This window comes from Lathamus discolor, chromosome 2, assembly GCF_037157495.1.
Source record: "Lathamus discolor isolate bLatDis1 chromosome 2, bLatDis1.hap1, whole genome shotgun sequence".
Taxonomy (NCBI): Eukaryota; Metazoa; Chordata; class Aves; order Psittaciformes; family Psittacidae; genus Lathamus; species Lathamus discolor.
In genome coordinates this window covers 83,099,211-83,121,127 of record NC_088885.1, presented here as the reverse complement: position 1 = coordinate 83,121,127, position 21,917 = coordinate 83,099,211, and the positions used below count along the sequence as shown (strand labels likewise).

General features: G+C 43.8%; 1 protein-coding gene across 1 annotated transcript in view; it reads right to left on the bottom strand.

Moving 5' to 3' along the window:
- MYO10 (myosin X) overlaps nt 1-5,545 on the bottom strand; it is a 157,036-nt gene extending 151,491 nt beyond the window's left edge. The window contains exon 1 of the mRNA XM_065667576.1: nt 5,232-5,545. Coding sequence (XP_065523648.1) covers nt 5,232-5,252 — 21 coding nt within the window. The 5' untranslated portion in view covers nt 5,253-5,545. The remainder of the gene's footprint in view (nt 1-5,231) is intronic.
- Between the last annotated feature and the right edge of the window lie 16,372 nt (nt 5,546-21,917).

Sequence of the window (21,917 nt, the reverse complement as noted above, 5' to 3'; positions counted from 1 at the left end):
AAACATAGAATTAGGGAAAAGACCAACAAAAAAGGAACATTTCAGTGAGGTGTCACCAGAAGGCAAAAAAAAAAAAAAAAGCTGTGGCTGAAGCAGCCAAGATTTCTATAACGGTAAGGATTTCACAGCTCTCCTTTGGTTGGAGTCTGACTGAGAATACTTAAAAAGGCACGAGCAGACCCTGTACAATGTAGAGCCTCTACAGCCAATTTCAATAGTTACGTGTTTTGCAGCTTTAAGAGAATTCTTGTGTCATTTTACAGTATTGATGGTGCCAGCAGGGCTGCTAGGCTCCAGCCAGTGATGATGACTCTGCTTCAGTCACACAAATGTACCTTATAAAAGACACATGCGAAGTATGTGTAATAGGCAGTTACAATGACGTGCTACTGACGAACTGAATGTGATTTCCCGACTTACAGAAATAAACTTGTAAAAACATCTTTCCGACTCGGTAAGGTAGACCTGGGACTCCCCGAAACATTCCCTAGTCAAAACATAATGCTCTCTAATGAACCTAAAAATAACGGCTGACAAAACCATCAGCTTTTTAAGAAAACTAAGTATGAGGAGTCACAGCTCAGAAACTTCAGAAAATGCAGCCAATATCAACGCAGCCAGAAGAGGCACTGCTTCTGCTTGGCACAGCTTTGGCATTCAGAAGCCCTCCAGAAGCATAACCTTTATGCCATCACCGGCGGGATGAAAGTTTTACCCCACCGGTCTCATGCAACTTGGCCAAGCCAAACAGCTGACACCAACATCTCAAGCTGGAACATCAGATCCATACTTGCGCTATCAGTGAGATATTTCTAAACCAAAACTGGGAGACTTCCAAGACCACGTATATAGATGCAATAATTTATTAGCATCACTGGATTTTCACTTTCAGAGCAGAAACTTGGCAATGCCAAGGTTACTTGGTTGCAGGAGATGGTGAACCTCTTGAAGACCTCCACGAAAGACCCCTGTGCTGGGAGGCAGCGATCTTCCAAATGCCACAGCACAGCAGCACCACAGAATAGTTTGCTGCAAGCTGCATATCCAAAGTAAGAGCTTCCAGGTTCAGCAGATATCTCCTCAGACAGGTCCCTGAAGCAAAGTTCAAAGCCTCAGAATTAATTTTTGTCCCATCTCCTTCCCACAGAGGGAGGTTCAACGCTTGCTCCTTCAGGACTCATGCTGGGAGTTCTGCCCTCAAAACAGGGGACCCAAGCAAATATGGGCAACCAAGGAAAGCAGAAAGGAAAGAAACCGTTTTGAACTTGGAGGTCCCAGCAGTACTGCTAAAAATAAAAGTATGTTGGACAGAGTATCTACTGTGTCTCCAAGGAGGCTACCCACAGCTCCAATAAACCTCTATGCAATTTTAGAGAAAATTGCATAGAGGACCTCTATGATAATGATGATTTTATAACCCTCTCCTTCAACATCATCACCCAGACGTTCTATATGGAAGACAGGAGACAGAACTGTCCTCATCCTTCTCTTCCAGTTATGGAAATTACAGGGAAAAAGGGAAATCCTTTGTCTTTAGAGCTTGGCAGCAGCTAACCGCCATCAACCCCTACAGCCACCACTATGCTCGCTATGCCGCAAACTCCCCAGGAGCTGAGCACTGCTCAGAGAGCACTGTTCAGACCAGATGAGCTTCAAAAGTCCCTCCCAACCCCAACCACTCTCTTATGGCAGCTGGGCCAGCAACTGCCACACTTCTCCTGTGACGAGGACAGTGACCACAGTTCAGTGCAACACACTATATCTTGGCCAAAGTGACTCCCTGCACAACAGGAGGAAGATGAACTTCTACATCCACTTCCCCAGCTGCCCTAGCAGGCACTCCTTGGGAACTTCAGATGCTGAAGAAGCAGTCTGAGCTTCCCTCTCCTGCCTTCTTTGTGCAAATTTTCCCTGTGTTCCTTCTCATCTTGAAATGACTCTCCTCCTTCCCTTATGGCATACACCCCCTTTTAGCAGGGATGCATTCTCACTGGAAAAAAGCCTGACCTCAGCTACCACAAAAGGCTGCTCCCTTGCAAGCACCCTAGCTGCTGGTAAAACATATGGGAACGATTTTTTTCAGGCTGTTTTGAGCAACACAGCCAAACAGCTCTATTGCACACACCCATACTTCTGAGTATGGATCTCTGGGATTTCTACAGGTTTAAACACCTTATATATGAAAACATGACTATGTAAATATAGTGAAAAAGTTACAATTCTACCACTGACCTTCCTTCTTTCAAACACCAAAAGGTAACGCAAATCAATCAACAGCCTGAATTAAACTCTTGGAAAACACTTCTCCTCTGTATTTAGAATGCAATTGTACAATTACTTTAATAACTTCCAGCAATAAAAGCATTTTCGGGAGTAAATTCCAGGGCTGACTCTTCCAGCCTAATTCTTTACTCAGATCCTTTCTTTTTTGGCTGATTTAGAAAACTGGGACATGGATGAAAATCAAGGCTTCTCTGGAGATAGGCACTTGTAATCCTATAATAATAAAAGCTAAGAATATGAAAAATAGTAAGAAAGGGAAACTGGGTGGCAAGATACAGAAATCATAATGCTGTTAAGTGACTAACAACAGCAGCATCAGCTCACCAGTGGGATCTTGGTGTTATCCTATATCTCACCTAACGCAGCAAGTCCTAACAGGAGCACCTCTGTGACTGCACTCTGGCAGTATCCAACACAGCTGCCTCATTTTGTTCCAGTGGGTATCACCCTACAATGAGAGCGGGCCACATTCAACATCTAGTTATGGAAAAGTTTGGGAGAAATAGTAATACAGGGGTTTTCTTTCTAATACCTTTCAGTTGTACACTATTTTTCTTCAACAGCCAGGTTGAAGACACTCCTGCCTCCAGTGCAGCAAGCTCTTGGTAATGCTGAGGAGCAACCTATACCTTTCTCACCCACCAGCCTTCCTCCCAAAACATGACAAGACAGTTTGTGTTGGAAGATACCCTAATCATCTTCTAATTTCAACTCCCTTGCCATGGACAGTGACACTTCCCACTAGACCAGGTTGCTTGAAGCCCCATCTAACCTGGCCTTCAACACCGCAAGGGATGGAGCATCCACTGCTCCCCTGGGCAGCCTGTTCCAGTGTTTCAGTACTCTCACAGCAAAGAATTTCTTCCTTACACCTCATTTCTATTAGCAGACTCACACCGCTGACAAATGAAAGCAGAGCAGACCAGGCTTTTTACCTGTGCCTTGCATCCAGCTTCCTCTTTCCTCCACACACTACAACTTACTTTAACAAGAACAGTAATTCTCTCAGATAAGTCAGCAAATATTTTTGTAGAGAGCAGCTGCAGGATGTCTGCCTCACACAAATTAAATTACCCAGCTAGTGGCTCAATCCTGTGCCTTCAACAGACATTTTTTTGTGGTAGCTGGGCCAGGCCAAGTGCATTTCTGCAATTGTGCCTCATGCTCCCTATATGCCATTTATGTACACTCCAGTGTGAGGAAGGGAAAAGGTTTATAGTCACGGGTGGGACTTTGGATGCAGATTAAAGTGAAGGTGTTATATTTACTGATCTTTTAAAGTAACATCAACATGTTGAAAGGGAGTAAGAGTTCTTAAGAAAGATCAAAGTCTGCATCCAGCAACCACAAATTAACATAAATACATGCAGAAATACTAACAGAGACTGGCAAAATTTACTTGCCTTTTCCCTGAGGCAAGTAATTTTGGCTAATAGGGGAGTCAAAACCATTAAAACTCTTCTTCACCTTTATGTAGGGCACGCTACACTACTTTGTGTCAGAGTGAATGACTCTTCAGATTAATTTTGCAAAGCTAGGCTAATACTCCCATATTGCTCATGGCTTGCATGCTTTTGAAAGGCAAGGGCTACATCCTCTCCGGGGCAGGGGGGGAAAGGATAAAAAAAGAAAGCAATATTACTACTTAAGTCAGACTTTTTCAAAGCTAATCCTGCATTTCTTCCTTCTTATTGCACTTGACAGAACTTTTGTTGCCTGACAAATGAAAAGCTAACAAGCAGCAAGGTGTATGACCTTCTTTTATTTGACTAATTACGATTCCAGTAAACAGATCACCTATTTTTCTTGTGGGAGCATCAACAGCAGCACCGAGAACACGAGGGAAGTTATTTCATGAGGGCAAAGGACGGGTTTGCAGCTTAATCACAGCCTTGTAAAGCAGATGCCTGACCTGCATTTACAACCCTGACAGTGCAACCGCTTCTGCGAGAGCGGCGATTAAAGCAGTCGTGCAGGCAGTCACCAAGAAGTCACAACCCAGATACAATGCAAGCTTTGCCAGCAGCCTGCAAGTAAAACACACACAGAGAAGCCACTGTGTTAACGCCAGACACCTTATGTCCGTAACGCTGGGTCCACACCAGGTGGGCTGAACCATTTGGTAAAATATCGCTGTACAAAATTCAGCTAACTTAGACCAGAATAGGCGCCAAGTTTTGACTTTCAGTGTATACCCTAAGTAGCAAAGGGTCTTTGATTCGGTTTGTGCACCCAACATGAGGAGATTGTCAAGATCCACGAGATAATGGTAAAGTTCAAACTGCTTCCAAGACTCAAACTTTACTGCTTTGCATTTTGCATCGGAAAACTTGGTCTATACTTTAACAAGATACATGTAAGAAACAGACCTTAAAAACGTAGCTCCGCTCCCACCATTTGGAGCCTCCCTTGCCCTTGCGAGGCAGGAAAAGTAACCTCGCCGGGCTTCAGGCAGGGAAAACCTCGAGGAGTGAGCCCCCCCTCCCGCCGATACCGCTTTCAGGGGCGGCGCGGGCAGAGGGGCACTGACCCGCGGCAGCGCCGGTGCCGGAGCCCACGGCAGCCCGCTCCCCAGGGGGACCAACGGCAGCCCGGGGTGCCGCCGGGGGGCGCGGAGCAGCGCTCTAATAAGCCCCAATTAGCGCCGAGAGCCTTCCCGACAGAAAGCCGGCGGCCTCGAGTTCCACCTCCGGTAACGGCCCGAAAGGCTGGCACTTTGGCGGCGGGAGCCCTCCCTGTCTCTCAATCCCGCTCACGAAGTGTCGATGCCCGAGGGTCTGCCCTTGCAAGCCCCCTGCAAGCCGAGGCGCTCACTCGGGGGAGCACACGGCACTCTTCGGGAGCCCCTTGTCGCTCTGCTGCCGGCTCCTGCCCCGCAAAGCGACTCCACAAAGCTTAAGGAGAAGGAAGGAGGAGAGGAAAGGAAGACCCCACGGGCCCGCGCTCACCTCCTCCAAGAAGTTGTCCATGGTGGCCCCTCGGCCCGCCCGAGGGTGCGCAGCGCCGGGCCCCAGCCGTGCACCATGTGCCGCTGCCTCCCGGCCCGGCACGGCTCGGCCCCACCGAGCCGCCTCAGCCACCGCGCCGCTCCATCGCGCCCCAGCGCCGGCACCGGCCCGCAGCCTTTGTCCGCACGCTCCCTCAGAGCCGGTCCCGGCAGCGCATAGCCACCGCCGGGGGAGGGGGGGAAGGAGGAGGAGGAGGAGAAAGAAGAAGGCTCCCCCAGCCGCACGCTCCCGCCCGGGGCCGCCCCGTCCCGTCCTGGCGGGGCAGGGGCAGAGGCGGAGCCGCGGCCGCGCCGCTCCCTGCGCCGCGCTCAGCCGCGCCCCCGCCCCGCCCCGGCCGGGCAGCGGGAAGCGCCCGCGGGCCCCTTGCCGTCGGAGCGCGCCCCGTCCCGCGCCGCCGCTGCCCCTTCGGTGCGGCGCCGCGGGGCCCCTGGGGCTCGTTTCGGCCCGGGCGCTGCCGCTGCTCGGGGCACGGGGGCGAGCGTCCCGGAGCGAGGGGAACGATGGCGGGGTGCCACGGGAGCCGGCCGCGCTGTGAGGGTGCGCTGCGCTCCCGGGTTCCGCAGCGCAAGGCCATGCAGAGCACCGCCACCCGGCCAAAGTTCCTGGCGAAGTTAAGTGTCGTTTAAAGAACATGTACCTGCAGGCTCCGGTGGCATACAGCAAGCGCTTGTTTAAGTTTGTGGCAAATCTGTGTACGGGCTCTTGTCCTGCGTTCCTTCACTAAATGCATACTGCTACAGCCATTGTTGCACAACGAGGAAAGAGCACAGATTCAAACAGCCTTCGGGCTTCATTCAATGTCGTATTCTATAGGTTTTCCAGTCCTTCACATTTCTGTGGAGCGGGTATAAATTGTTCATTTTTTGGAAACACTTCTTGTTTATCATTTTGTGCTCACCCTACATTAAGTAGCAGCACAAGGAACGCAGCAAAGCAGAATCAAATTTTGTAGCTACAGGCCTATTTCTTTCACATTACAGAAAGGAATGCACAAAAAATTAGCCATAAAGAAAGCAAATGCAGAGTTCAGTCTTCTGGTCCCACAGCTTTGGGAGCTTGAGCGTGTAAGTGGTGATAACGGAGAGCAGCCCTTTACATCAGAAATAATGATGAGCGCACAACTCTCATTTCTTTAAAGTGCCACAAGAGCAATGTGTGTAGCACGACAAGCACTGCTCGAAAAGCTAGTTTAAGAACACATACACTACACAAGGAAAAGCATTCTTTCACCTTGGTGTCCAAAAAAACCCCAAACAACTGAACAAGGAGGAGAGCAGGTAGAAGAGTTTTGGCTTGGAGACAGGCGATGTCCGCAACGGCTCCTTGCAGCAAAAGCAGGAATACTTCCCACCTTGCTGCAGCTCAGCAGAGCCCCTGGGCAGCATCCCTGATGGCAGTTTGCCAGGACCAGCCAGGAGACATCCTGCAGCCTCCTGGGGACTGCTGGGTGAGAGGGGATTACTTCTCTCCCCACCACCCCCCCTCAAGTCTTTACACCCAGGTATACAGGTTGAGCCTTCCTATGATTGCTTTGAAACTCAGATTTCAGAGAGGATTATAGACCCATAGAATGGTTTGGGTTGGAAAGGACCTTAAAGCTCCTCTAGTTCCAACCCTCCTGCCATGGGCAGGGACACCTTCCACTAGACCAGGTTGCTCAGCTTGCACCCGAAATTGCCTGTCTACACAGTACTGACTCAGTGCCGCTAGTATACATAGTTATTCCACCGCAGACTATATGGTATAAATCCTGGTGTAGAAGCTCTGTAACTGTATCCCAAGCTACCGTGCTTCCAAACTTACTCCAGGGGAGCTTCCTTTTTTTACCACCATCACAATTCCAGAAAGCTTCCTCACTCAGACAAGCTCTAATCTGGGGAGGGTTGAGACAGATCAGAGGTTTTTATTAAGTTAGTTTGACTTATGATTGAGTAATTTCTTTGACACTGTATTATTGGAATGTGACATGCATGTCTGGCTACTGCTTTGCATGTACTTGGGTCTATGAAGCACAGCATCATAGGAATTCATGAAAACTTTTAATCCATTTTCCAATAAAAGCAGCCTGTGTATTTTTAAATGAGAATTTCAGTAAATTACAAGAAACCATTGCCAATAAAATAGGACCAGATTTATGCAGCCTAAAAATACATTGCAGAAAGAATGAGTATTCTCTTGTGGCATGGATATATTGCAAAAGACTATAGAACTCTAAAGACTTTTTGTAGAATTTAGAACAACTGCAAAGAAGCTTGAGCAGGAGGGTTCTAGGAAGAGGGTTTAGGGGAGCAGAGAGGAAGGGAAGAGCAGTTTGTACAGTCGCTCCAACAAACTTCTCTCTTTGCTCCTTCTTTGTCTTCTTGTGGCAGTCCTGCTGACAGTTTGCAAGCACTAGCATCTGTATTTCGTGGGAAAGGGGTTTTGAAACATGGAGTTTCCTTTTCCAGTTCTTAAAATGACCCCCAACTAGTCTTTACTCATTTTGTGCAATTGTTTTGGAATTTGGAAAACCCCACAGTTACGCTGTACGAAGCTTCATACATCTACAAACATCTGGGGACTTGGCCAGTTCTCCACAGCCCCAAATTTTCTTTTAATTGGTAGAAATTCCTTCACTGTTTGTGTGCCTAAGGTAAATTACTTCCGTTTGAAGCTGTTCATATGCATGCCGGCTCAGTTTTCAGTCCGGGTGAGGACCAGATTTTTAGAGACTCCTGTCTCTATCAACAAGTGGAAATCTCCCATAGCACGCAGCTCTCTCCATTTCTGCTCTGGAGGCAGAAGCAGGTTTCTGACTGAAGCCTAGTTGCCTATAAATCGTATGTTTCACCTGAGCCGTGTTTCTTCACGGGGAATTTCCACAGATCAAATTTGCAGGACTTTAAAAAAAAGATTCATTGTGCTTGTATTCATTACAAAGTTCATCGACATGACTGCATCCCAATGAACTATTAACTCATTCAGTACCTCGAGCATGCTTGGTCTAGGTGTCCATTTTTCAAAGTAACTTTGCTGCCTGTTCTCATCTACCAAAACTGTCAGAGCACTGTGGGACTGGTGGCTCACTGGGGCTGGGAGAATCATGGGCTTCCCCCCTGGGTGATAGCAGGGCTGGGCAGCTAGGGCTCATCCCACCACCCCAGCTGCGGGGCACCAAGGCATAGGCAGGTGGGGGCACTGCTGGGGGGAATGGGCAGGGACAGTCAGGGCTGGTGATGTCCTTGGGGCCATGACTGTAATCGTGTTTGAAACCAAACAGGTTGTGCTGTTGTGCGCTCCTGTCTTTACCATGTCTTACTGCCCATGGTGATGGTTTCTGTGCATTTCACAAATCCTGCTCCCTGTTCAATAACCAAGCACACATTTGATTGCGTGAACCTTAGTAAAAAATCTGTGAGAGCCATCTTTGTACTAAGAAGCAGGAGTTTTCCTTTCCCTACTGACTGCACTAGAGTAGGTTATCTGCCCTACCCCACGGCACTGCTGCCCCTTCGTCAGACATGTGGATTGTATTCAGCCAAAGAATTAAATTGTGTATTCAGTTAATTCAATCTTATTAATTAGAAGGAACCTAAGTTTAAGTTTTCTTCTCAGCAAAACGAGGCGGTGTGTTGCTTTGCTCACAGCTCAAGGCCTCATTTCATCCACTACTACCTCTAAAATTTGCTCTTGGATTTTTCCCCTTGGGGTCTTTGTCCATGGCATGCTTCATTTTCAGAGTGGTTTTGTACATGGTCTGCATTTCTGGTAAGAGTTCCTGTTTCTTTAAACCAGTTCCAAAAAAGGAGTTTAACCACCACTTGTGTTTATTCTTCAGGACTGATACTGCACTTGTGAGCTCCAGTTAGGTTTCAGCTAACTAAACTTCTAGTGGACCAGATGTTCAGCATTGACTTTGTACCACAAAATCTCAGAGTTCAAGGCATTACTGGAGAAGCAAATAATTCTGTAGAGGGTGACAGTGTACGGGCAGACAACTAGCACAGAGCAGTTTGCTACCACACAAGTTTTGAAGGATACAATGAAAGAAAAGATTGCTCCAGCCAAAATTGTTATGATCTGTGCAGGGAAAAAAAAACCAGATTCCTCGCATTCTTGTCCATCTTAACTCCTTCACAAGCATGTGCTTGGGTTTCAAAGCCAGTTCCAGGTCATGGTCCTAGCTTTCAGAATAACTAATGGATTCTCTTCGCATGAATACCCAACAACAGGGCTGGACAGCCTTCCTCTTTTTCTGGGTCCTGCTTGTGGCCAGCCAGCTCTCCCCATGGGCTATTCTGGGAGCTGAGTTTCTGACCAGTAGTTGTGAACTCTGAGAGATGTGAGGTGCTGCAGCGTTAGCTGCAGTTATGCCTGAGCTACGTCTTGTCAGGATGAGCCTAGCCTTTAAGCGTGACAAGCAATGGATTAAATGAATTATTCATGCTCACAGATGAACTTTAGTTATTAACCTCTAGGAGTAATAAATAAATAAAAAGTGAAGAGCTGGCAGATTTTAGTAACAGCTTCACTTATAGCTACTGTAACATAAAGTCACTTCAACATTTTCTTTTTAAGTAAACAACTTCGCCATAGGGATGAAGAAAGGAAGCTGGGAGACGTTTTCTTGGCTTCTTCAGCCTCCCTCTCTCTTCTGGATCCCAACAGCTTCTTCCATCACTTTGACCTCCTTACGCTCCAATTCCCTTGACTGTCTTTTCGGTTCAAGTACTTTTATGGAGTCCTGGATAAGAAAAAGTAACAACTGTAGCAGTCCCACACAACAATCACAGACACCATGGATGTGATAACTTCTGTGCTGCTGGGCTGACCCACATATTGAAAACAGCAGGCTCATTCCTTGTTTGGGATGTACAAATCCGAAACTGTTACTGAGGAGTTGGATTGCCATACGACAGTGCATTTAACCTTATCATCTTGGGGGCTGGCGAAGGCCATTAGTATGTGTTGTTTGCTCTGTTTGTGACTCAAACCTCTACCTGGGAGATGTTTTATTTTCGACATAACAAAATGGTCTCTATTACAAGATTTCAAAATAACGATTTCACAGACTCTAGCCTTTTCTTGACTTAACAGCTGGCAGCGCGCATATGAAGTTACAGCTTTGTAACTCCACATATTTTCACCTATTTCCTGAATTCTACTCAGCCCCCAGGCATTTCCTTTGCAGAGCCTTGCTTTGCTTGCTTATCATCCTTAGGCTGCTTCTCCACTCCATTCTTTGTATCATGAAGTGGCCTGCTTCCTTATGGGCCCTTCTGCTGCCTTCAGGCAGTGCTAGTGACATCAGGCTACTCTCTATGTGCAGACTCTGTCGCCCTTTGCGGTCTGAGCCTCACTGACCCTGCATCTCATTTAAGTTTGCTGCTGCAGTCGTTCCTCACCAGCATCTTTGAATCCAGCTCTCCTCTTACGATCTTACTCACAACCTATTTTAATTCTGTTTTTCAGCTTGAAATATAAGTTTTAGAGAAAATTCCCACAGAGAAAGCAGTATTGTACAAGGGTTATCACATAAAGATATCTGTTGGAAGAAAAGCAGTTGAGTGACAGATAAAAGCTATCAAAAAGTGTAGAAATAGTTAAAGCTTAAAGACAGTGTGAAAACGTAAGTAAAAGCATAAAATAAAACAACAGATTTTCTCATCTTCTTTTGAATCAGATTGTGAATGTTTTCCTTGTCTTCACCCGGAAGCCTGATTAAAGATGTGTTTAAAGGCAACTTATAGTTGCAAGCCCTGTATTCACCATTCATGCACACATTCGTATATCAGGTAGTCAGACCTGTGCAAAACATGGCTACTCCTCTCTGAAGGTCACCACACCCAAAGCAGATCCCAATGGAAGAACCTATGAGGGCACCTTTTGCTGCCTCAGGTCACTTGTTTCTACTGGGGCAAACAAGGAGCACCCACACTTTCCTTACTACTGGCGGCACTATGGAAGGAAAAATGTTCAGTGAAAGGGCAGCAAACCTCATTGAGGGACAGCCATATCTGAAGCCACTGCAGCTGTTCAGTCAGCAAATATAAAGCAAAGCCTGCCTTCCCACTTGGGGTGTGAGGACAGTTTAAACAAGGCTCTATCGCCACCATTTATAGCTCCCTCAGCTGTGATATGTGCAAAGGGCAAGCCTGCCTTAGCGCTGTAGCTTGGCACCTTAGAAGTGAGTTTCCACATCTCTTCCACTTCTCATGCCTCAGCTTGTGTTGGGGAGCAGTCCCAGAGAGGCAAACTGCCTGCCCTCCATAAAACTGAAAAATATGCTCCAGAAGCGCTCTTACAGCTAAAGGGTGAGGGGGACATAGGACCAAATAGAGCTAGTCTGAAATACAGCCTCCTGAAGTGCACTTAGGATGGACTATGGGTCCTTGTCATGAAGTTTTACTCTGCAAACATGCTCCTATTCCTCTGCACTGTTTGCTATTATAGCATAGCTGTTACGCCTCCATGGGTCAGTGCAGCAAATGGGATGGGGGAACTGATCCAAACTTTTTTGGTTTGAGCTCTGGTTTTGTTTTTGTTTTCTTAAAACAAAAATTTGACAGAAAAAAGTTTTGATTCTGACCAATTCCCTGTGCAGGTTCAGATAAATTACCTTGCAAACAAATATTGTTGCAACAGAGAGAGGTACAAGGACAAGCGTGTTCTGCATTGCTGCTAACGTTTAGTCCTCATACCAGGTCACAGTTTCAAAGAGTCGGGAGGAACAACCTTCACAGTCTCTAGTGCTTCAGAAAAAGTTCCTGCCTTTCAGATATTTATGCTTTATCAGTCTAAGGGGTAGTTAATACTGTCCATCAGTGAGCTTTTGTTAGATGGTTCTTTCCATGTATCTGCATGGTAAGAAATATTCTTCCCCTTTGCCCCTAGATTCCTTCCTGTGTTTGAAATCAAGACATCCCATCGTGATGCAGGAGGGCAAAATATTAATTTCAAAACAGACAGAATTTCCCACCAATTCTGGGAGGGTTTAGATGACAAGCACAGGGTCTTAGTGTGACACTCAGAGTGCTGCAAACCTCATCACAGAGGAGGATGTACTCAGTAAGTGTGTTAAAAACTGCATTTAATAATACAAAAATGAAATCTGATCATTGGATCCTTTCATAATAACTTTTACAACTTAATAGCTCTTGTCTGAAATCCTCTCAAAACCTTCTCTGGCATTACATTGATTAGATATGTTCAATTTCGATAAAATTTTGCCCAAATACACTTGTTTTGCTTTAATAGCTTACTCATGCATAATTTTAGGATGTGCCTAAGCACATATAGTCTTGGTTGAACTATAACTTTATAGGTTTGCTTATTTACTGAATGCATGCAAGTGAATAAACATTTCTCTGGTACAAACAAAAGTAAAGTTCCTGGCTTACATCAGCTTATTGTCCCAGAATAGAATCAAAGGCTGCTGAGGTAGTTTATGTCCCTATTTAGAAATAGGAAAACCTTTGTTTTGTGGGTACAGATACTAAGTACTTCAGCTTGAGATGTTAGAGGAAGCTGGGGAAGTTAGTAAGCCCAGTGATAGCTACATTCTTGGCATGCAGTCTGCCTGTCACTGTACTTAGTGTTTGTGTTTACTTGCAATTTATGACAGTTAGTAGACTGGAAAGACATAGTTGTGATGTTTAGTTCCAGGTTCATTAAAGGATATATGAGGCCATACCTCCCATTTTCCTCGATTCTTATCCCAACTAATCTACCATATACACTTCCCCTAACACCCATAAAACTATAGCAATGTTTGGTCTCCTTGTCCAGTGAATTACAGGATTTGCACAGGATGCAGCAAAAAACTGTAAACAGAAAACAGAACAATGCCATATATACAGTCGTTAGCATGAGTAACAAACACAGTAGCAAACCAGGTATTCAACAACATGACAGTAGTGAGCTCCCTAATTCTGATGGGCTTTCAAAGGGAAACTGGGAAATAACTTGCACTTGGATCTTTCCAAATTCTTTCTTGAAACAGCTAACACCTGTGTGGATGCATCCGAGCAAGTGAACTAGCAGAACCTCATGTCTTTTGTGCCTAGCTGCTGCAAATAGGTAGAATTCCTGATGATACAGTGAAATATAGTGACTAATGACCCTTATTTTTTCTTTGTTTGTTTGCTTGCTTATTAGTTTGTTTGTTTTTCCCTAACTATTTCAGAATTCCACAGCTGGAAAACTTTTTTGTGTGTGTTTTGGGTAGAAGTTTGAATACAGCAGTGTGGTGTATGCAGGTTTTGCCCTTCAGTTATTATGTCAGTCATTTTTTCCATTAGAAAACTACTGAATCTTTGTGAAACTTTTTTACTCAGAAGCATTTCAAAGCCTTCTAGAAGCCCTGCAACACAGCTGATCGCTTCTTCTACATCTAGCACAAATTTCCCTCGTAGTTTAAAAACTTCAAAAGCAAGTGGAAACCTTTTCAGAGAGGAAGCCAAGACCAACATATTCATATGAAAAGCCCAGCAGAATCAAGATAGACAGAGGGAAACCATTTGAAGTGAGATGTGGCAGAATAGCCAGCTGACATCTGGCAGGTGAGCAGAATAGTGGTATTCCTCCTAGTCACAGTTATCAGAGCGAAAATTGCAGGAAACCAAGCCCTTGCTATGTGCACATGTAAAGAACTGTAGCCACTCTTTGTCTATTGAGCACTGTTCTGTCCGCATGACTCTGCCTTGGTGGGGAGAGGCAATCTCTAAAGTCAGATCTAAGATAAATTTCTTAGTGACAACAAATCTGGAGGATATTTTGTCCTGACTAAAAATAAAAATGCCTGGTTGAATTCAGAGCAGCCTTTTCTGCTGACTGACCCAAATAAACTGTACTAGTTGAAAAGGACAAGTATTCAGCTTTGTCGGTTGGTTCATTTAGCAAAACAACTTCTGTCTAGAAGCACTGGGAGAAGGTTTCCCTTATCTTCGGAAAAATGGGTGAATCCCTTCTTGGGGAAAAAGCCAACTCTAAGAAAAAAATAAACATCAAAAGATGAATCTGAGTGTTGTTAAGAACCAAATGTGTGCTAAATTAGGGTTGTGTGTTTTGTCTTTCCTGTTATTAATGGCATCCTCAGAGGATACTGACTCACATGATGACTGAAGTGCTTGTGGTCTGGGACCCGTGCTGAGCCAATAAGCCTAGAACCAGGGAAGCTCTTCCCTTTTCTTTCCATAAGGAAGCTTCCAGACCTAGCTGCCATTTGCTGCAACACCAAGAAACAAGGGCAGTGAAGGGCTCAAGTTAGGACTCTCAAGAAGGGCCAAAGTTATAATTTCGTGAGGTTATCCAGCTACCAGTGAGATTTTCTAACGGGGAACCATCAGGGTGCTGACAGACTTTGGGTACTCTTCCCTTCACATTGAGTCAGATCAAGGCTAGGATTTGCAAGTCGTCACTTCACCCTGTCCCTGCAAGGAGGGGTTTGTCAGCCATGGGCACAGACAGACATCACCTGTGGTCTGAGAAACAGAACTGGGGAGCCAGCCAGGGTGATTTTCTGGCAGCAATCTAGCCTGCCTTCAGATTCTTTCTGTAATGTAAATTCCTGTCACTTCTCTTTGCACAATGCTAACACACTTGCAGTGTGGTTTTTTTTTTTGTTCCCAGGAAGCACTAGATTAAAGGGCTGCACATCTTGGGCTCAGCAGTGTGTTTACACTTGGGTGTTTTAGCTCAATTAGAAATTCAACTCTTCCTGTTACTCAGGTGGCAGGATTAGTGCTGTGGAAAGCACCTGCCTCTAGGGAAAGGAGATAAATAATTCAAACATTGTACTGAAAGTCACCTTCTCCTACCACTGTGCTTGATGTTTACTGGAACCTTCCAGCAGTCACAGTCATTCCACCATCTCCACTGTGTGACATTGGTAGTGTTGAAGTGAGATAGCATTTGTAAGGCTTTTTTAATCTTCATGCTGCACAAAATACTTGTTAGGCATGTAGAAAAGGGACCTTACCAATGGTAAGATGACAAAGGATTCTCCTTATCAGAGTACTTCAGACAGAATTGTCATTTTATTTTTTCCTAATACTTGGCCTGGCCGCAGCAAGATAGGAATCCAGCTTTAAAAGCATAACTGATCCTACAGAAAAAAGTATGCTTTATTCCCTTGGAAAAGAATATTACTGGTCACCACCCACCGACCGATATCCAGCCTGACCAGAGCAGTGATCTAGTCCTTCTGAGTAAATCCCCCCAGTTTATATGCTAGGCATGACATGCTGTGGTATGGAATACCTCTTTGGTTAGTTTGGGTCAGGTGTCCTGTCTCTGCTTCCTACTGGCTTCCCCTCCTCCCTGGCAGAGCATGAGACTCAGAAAGTCCTTGGTCAGAGTAAACATTACTGAGCAGCAACTAAAACCATCGGTGTTATCAGCGATGTTTCCAGGCTGGAAGTCAAAAACACAGCACTGCACCAGCTACTAAGAAGGAGAAAAATGACTGCTACTGCTGAGCCCAGGACAATTTTTAATTTTACAGTTGATCATTCTTGGTAGTCTAAGTGATTTTAAAAGGATCCAAGCTGAAGAAACTTTAAAACAAAAAAGTTTTCCATATTTAGATGTACAATGGTAATGTGGTTTGAAAAGTCTGAGCAGGGTGCTGTTGAGCAAAGTAGTTACGCATGCAGCGGAAAGATGCCCTTAAGATGCTCACAGGCTAGGAACCTGGTGAAGCATTCCTAAGATTTTCTTCTAATTCCTGATATAGTCACCTCTGTCTGTTTGTTACTGTTGCTAATAGGTATATTTGGTTTCCAAATTATTGCCGGGTGAGTGGGCTTTTGGAACTGCCTGGAGGCCCTGTTAAGGCAGGAGTCCTCTGTGTATGCAACAGCAGGCAGCCTGTGCTCACAGACTCACACTTCACACTACTCGTCTGGCTTGGCATCATGCCTCAGCTGCATGAAGATGAGCTTGTGCTTAAGTCTTTGCTGAACTGGATTGAGTGACAGTAATCTTGCCTAAGGAGGCCCTTAAAACGCCCAACTACTGTTTAGCAGTAAAACCTGGGAATCTGAAGTGATGTGTGAGCAATTAAAAGTATTAATTCTCAAATCCTTCCTGTTTTGAACATTTGCAGTAGATGACTTTTATGAAATACACCTGATGCTATTTTTATCTAATTGGAAGTTACTCCCGCAGCCTTATTGGAAATGTGCTGGGATTTACAGCTGTGTAACTGAGAGGTGAATTACATTCAGACAGTTGAACTACACTGAACAGTGAAGCGGTGGGAAAGCAGCTCCAGTTTCAGCCGAATAACTGCTGCTTGAGCCTCAGTCTGCAACCGCTCATTAGTACATCCTGCTTCATGGACAGGGCAAACCCATAAATCCTTTCACTTCTAGCTAAGCCATGTCTGTGCTCTGTGCTGCAGCTTGAAGCCCCTGAAGGGGAAGGTTTTATGCTACACTCTGGGGTCCTGTGGGTGTTCTGGTGTTCTGCACTTACCTTAGTTCTGTGAGCTTCTCCCTAACCTGTGCAATGTGACAGTGCAGTGACTGCAAAGCGCAGTGCTGTGGCCAGCAGAGTGAGCTGATCTGTAAAAGCATAAATTCCCACTTCATAAATATCAAGAGTGTTTTCTAATTGAGAGGTCTCTACTGCTTTAAAACTGTCAAAGTGGGTTTCTTTTTGGTTTTGGGGGAATGGGAGATTTTGTTTTCTGATTGACCTTAAATTACCCAGACTAAACAATGTATGGCATGATCAGGACACTCACAGTGACCACTTCTTCCTCTGTGGCCCTCCCCCAGCATCTTTTGTCCAAACTACATCAGATCCATTCATGAGGTTTTCTTCTTCCAGTCTTACAGTATTCCTAAAAAATTCACAAAGGCAGAATTGATATTCCAAAAAATAATGCCAGCAGGAAACAGAATGGAGACTGAAGCATTCTCATCTTAAGAAACAGGCCAACAAAGAGATTATTGTCCTCATTTTGTGAAAGTTTATTGTCAAATTGCCTTGCCTCAGTTTTAGACTTATCTATATGTTGCTCTGTAGCAAAATTTGAAATGCTGACAGAAGAGCATCAGTGCTCACAGTACAGTAATCTCATGACATATTTTGCAGTTGGTCTTTACACTCATCATGATAAAACACAGCCAAAAAGGGCACATTATGTCTAATTACCCTGACTTAAACTTGGGAACGCTGTGCTATGTAGAAGTACAAATCAGTGAACTTTTTCTTGACTCAGCTGCTGGTGGTACTCAGCTTTTGAAATATTTCAAAATGAAAGTATTTATGAAGCTTTTCCACTTAACCAGGTGCAATCCAGCTTCTAAATATAGTCCATTTTTTTCCTGGGAAGCCTGCCACAAAGGGTCAGTACTGAATATTCCTGATAGTAGCACACAGGTACACATGTAGCTTGCGAAGCAGCTGGTATTTATTTAGAAAGCTGTGCTTTGTCAGGAACATCACCATTTACAGCGACAGCAATAAGAGTGAGGTCTGCACATGTGAATAAGTCATCCAAGTAGTGACAGTCAAACAACACCAGATTTTTTTGAAGTCTGCAAGTACAGACTTTATATAAAATCAGTAAGTGGTATCTATTTCTATTAAACTAGGGTGAAATGGAAAAAAAACACTGTCCATATAGAAACTCTGAAACAGCTCTTAAACATTCACATCTCAAAACTGGTGTCACTGTACTTGTGCCTATTGACTTGGAGTCCAAATGATTCTGGAAGTAACTATGTTTTAAGAGATCTAGCAAAAAAATAGCCTGTGCTACTTAGTACTTTAGTTATGCAGTGTTGGAAAATGTGCAGTTCAGAGCTGCTTTCTGGGCTGAAGCTTATGCAGCGAGAATGGGGGAACTGGTATCTGAATATGACTTTTTAGGATCATCAAATTTAACTTAAACAGAAAAGTGATTATGTACAATGCAGGTCTAGCTTTTTTTCAATCACATTTTTTCCCTCAATGATAAATCCATTCAGGTAAAGAAGTCATGAAAAACAAAAGATAGAGGCAACAGGACTGAGTTTATTAAAGACCAAAACTGAGACTGGGAAAAATATCACTGTATAGAAAATCTACAACATGAGCCTCATATAAAATTCTGCAGTAGTTCAGAATCTTGCAACATATCTAATGGTAATGTCCTGGGGGACAGGGCAGAGTGAACATAGCTCTTTACATAAAACAGCATGACAGATAAGCTATCAGATTTTCATTACAGAGCACAGTTTTTCTTTTCACTTCTACTGGATTTATTATAGTAGTTATTAAGGTCAATAAAGCACACCACTGACTCCAGGGAAGATGACAAGACATACAGCAAACAAGCTTTTATTGATTTGGCCCTGGGACAATGAAATACCAACTGACCCATTCCCAGGTCAGTTATTTACTGCTTTTGCTTATTGCTAGATGACAGCTAGCATGACAGACATCCTTTATATTTGTTATATATAAACATTCTAGTTTGCTGGAATACATACACTTGTGGTGCTTTGGAATTTCATGATGCACAGATGAGATGCAATGATCTGTGCAACAAGGTGCACAGATATAGATCTGCAAAAAGAAAACAAGTTTTTTGTTTAGCACAGAATGACTAAATAAATGATACTCACCATCAAAGGAATATGCTGGGTTTGTATGTTTACATGTGCATCTAAACACAAGTTTTAATTTTATGAAAATTAATGGACACCAGTAGCTTGTCCAGTTATAAACAATGTCAAGATTTTTATTTTAAATTTTGAACAGTGCTCTTGTAATTTATGGTATCATTGAAAGCCTTTGGCAGATTTACATTATGCATGAATTACAACCAGATGTGATTTACAGGGTTTTAGTTCTATCAAAAGACTCAGGTAATGTTATAAGCCTCAGGAGAGAAGCCTGATTCACTAAAATCCCAATAGAATTATGGATCTGTAACTTTCACTTTGCAATTTTACATGCAAACTTTATGTGAGGAAATACCAATACCTACACACCTCCTTGCCCAGATTCTCTTCTCACAGCTCATACTGTTTCATTATTCCCTCCTTTTTTTGACTCCTCACAGCCCTTCATATTGGGCCATATTGCTTTGAGTGGCAACTATAATTACTGACTCACCTGCAGGTTTAGGCTTGTGAGTCCTAATCTCTGCCTATTCTATTTTATGTTATGACTGAACTGCCCTCCTCAAGAAAAGTCAGCAAAAGCAAATGTGGGATAATTCATGATACACACAAGTTTATGGGGCAGTGAACTGGCTCAAACTGTCAGTGGAAGTGTCTGTGCTAGTCTCCTGGGTGTATCTGTGGTGTAGTATAATCCCTGTCCTGACTCTTACTTATATTGATGCAGATTCCCAGGAGGAACTAGCAGTCTGTCCCACCTTGGTCACTCCAATGCTGGCAGAAAGGATTTCCATCTTCTTCAAAGGAGGAGGCAAGACAGATCACTCATAAATCTAGGCCTTTTGATGATCCAGTTTGCCTTTTCCTGCCCAGTTTATTCTACATGGCACAGTACTGAATTTCTTCTCAGCAAGGATACATTGGAATAAATCTGGTAGGTTACTTGTATTCTGGCTGTGAAATTTGCATTCCAATCCATCCACAGCTCTATAGCATGTGTTTGACAACTACAGACACATGGTTCCTTCCATTTCTAACCTGGGGGAAAAAATATATATAGTAAATATACTACTTTTTTTCCCCCACGTAGAGTCAGGGGACAGTAGGAAGACAAGAGGAAAGACCAGTTGCATGCCCCCAGCCAGTACTCCAGTGGGTGCAACCTAGTGGCAGCAGTCACCAGGGCTCCAGGACTCCCACTGCTAGCCTGTAAAATGTTTTCAAAGCACAACACACTGCGCACATCTTGTCAGCGTAATGCGGTTTTATCAGTTAATGCCTGCCCACTCTTTAATGAAATGTCATCAAATAGAACGATGCAGTTTGCATAAGTTACACCTGGATGAGCTACACCTCAGCTTGTCGTCCCCAGTGCTCACAATTGAAGATTTTCGTAGCTTTCTGAAAATGTTGCAGTTCAAACCCTATTGAAAGGGGTAGGTAAATCTCAGCTAGAGCTATCAAGGGTTAAATCAATCTAATAGCTAGCAATGAAACCCTGGAATCCAGAGCTGCAAAAAGCCAGGACTTGCAGAGTTTGGCACTTGAAAACAGATTGTACAGGTGCAGAAATACGACAGCTGTGCATGATTGTAGCCAAGGAGCAAATTAAAGTTGCTCTTGAAATTCCCTTGCAATTAGTGCAGGGACACTGCACATCATCAAAGTCTGTGCTTGCAAGCCCAGGATTTCACAAAGTGAAATGAATGCTCATGACACTAGCTAGGTTTCGGTGTGATTAGTAGTAATTACAAGTGGGGAAAGTCTCTGTAGGCCAGATCTCAGACCCCATTTTGAAGTCTGATAGTTTGATGCGGAGAAGCACTTCAAAGAACCTTCAGGCCATCATTTTAAGATGGAAGCCACATCTGCCTGATTTGCAATTTTATCCTGTCGCAGAAAGCACTTACTGGGACTATGAACATCCGCAGGACAAACAGCTTGTTGGACATACCACCTTAGTCCAAGTGGGTTGGCAAAGCTCACATAACTTCCCTGTACTGATAATATCCTTTTTTTACCACCAGCTTGTCCGCAGATGATTTTTTTTTTTTTTAGGAGAAAGAACACAAACTGGCATAAGAGATTAATGTAATTTCAGTGAATTAGTTCCTCTGTAGTAAAACTGGTCAGAGAAAAATAAGTCTATACAAAAAAAAGCAATATTAATTTCTGATCCTTGATTTTTTCAGGGTAAACATACATTTAGTGTTACGCACATGAACATTCCAATTTATGTCAATAGAAAATTCCACAAAAAATGACTCATGGTCCAAATCTATGTTGTGTCTTTACAACAATGCAGAAAAATGGTTTGCTTTTTTTAATGATTTGGGCTTTTTTGGAGATTCATTTTGTTTGACAGGATATTCTTGATGTACCCGATCCAAAACCTAGACGATCTTATTATTAAAATAACTAAATAAAGTCAGATCAGAAAATGCAATAACTCCTATCAAGATGGTTGTGTGCTATATTGACTTTATTTTTTCCCTTTTTTTTTTTTTTTAATATAATACTAATCCTATTTCTCCAACAGAAGAAATGGGGGAAAAATGTGGAAACTGTATCTGTCAAAAAGCATTGTATACTGGCATAGAGATGGCAAACCCCTCTGAGTGGCCACTGTGTCAGGACAGTGTTAATCACAAATTATGGTAACATTTTAAAACATGCATGTTGGACAAAAGTCTGTCAGCTGCTTACTGCCTTCTATTTCATGCATTGCGAAGATGTGTAAAATGTATATGAATAACAAACATGATTTCTGTTCATAAAAATTGTAAATGAAAACCAGTCAAGTTGTTCATTGTGTGCAGTTCATAATCTTACATTTTCTATGGCACTGCAGAGATTTATGCCCATGCTTAATGTTATATATTGTTCATAATATCATCTACCACATGTCTAATTGAGCATAATGGTGGCATTTTCATCAAGATCAGAGACCAACTGTGTTTTTTGAGCTGCTTACCCTAGCAGTGTATTGCATCACCAAGCAGAAGTATGCCTGGGCAATGTGAGATGT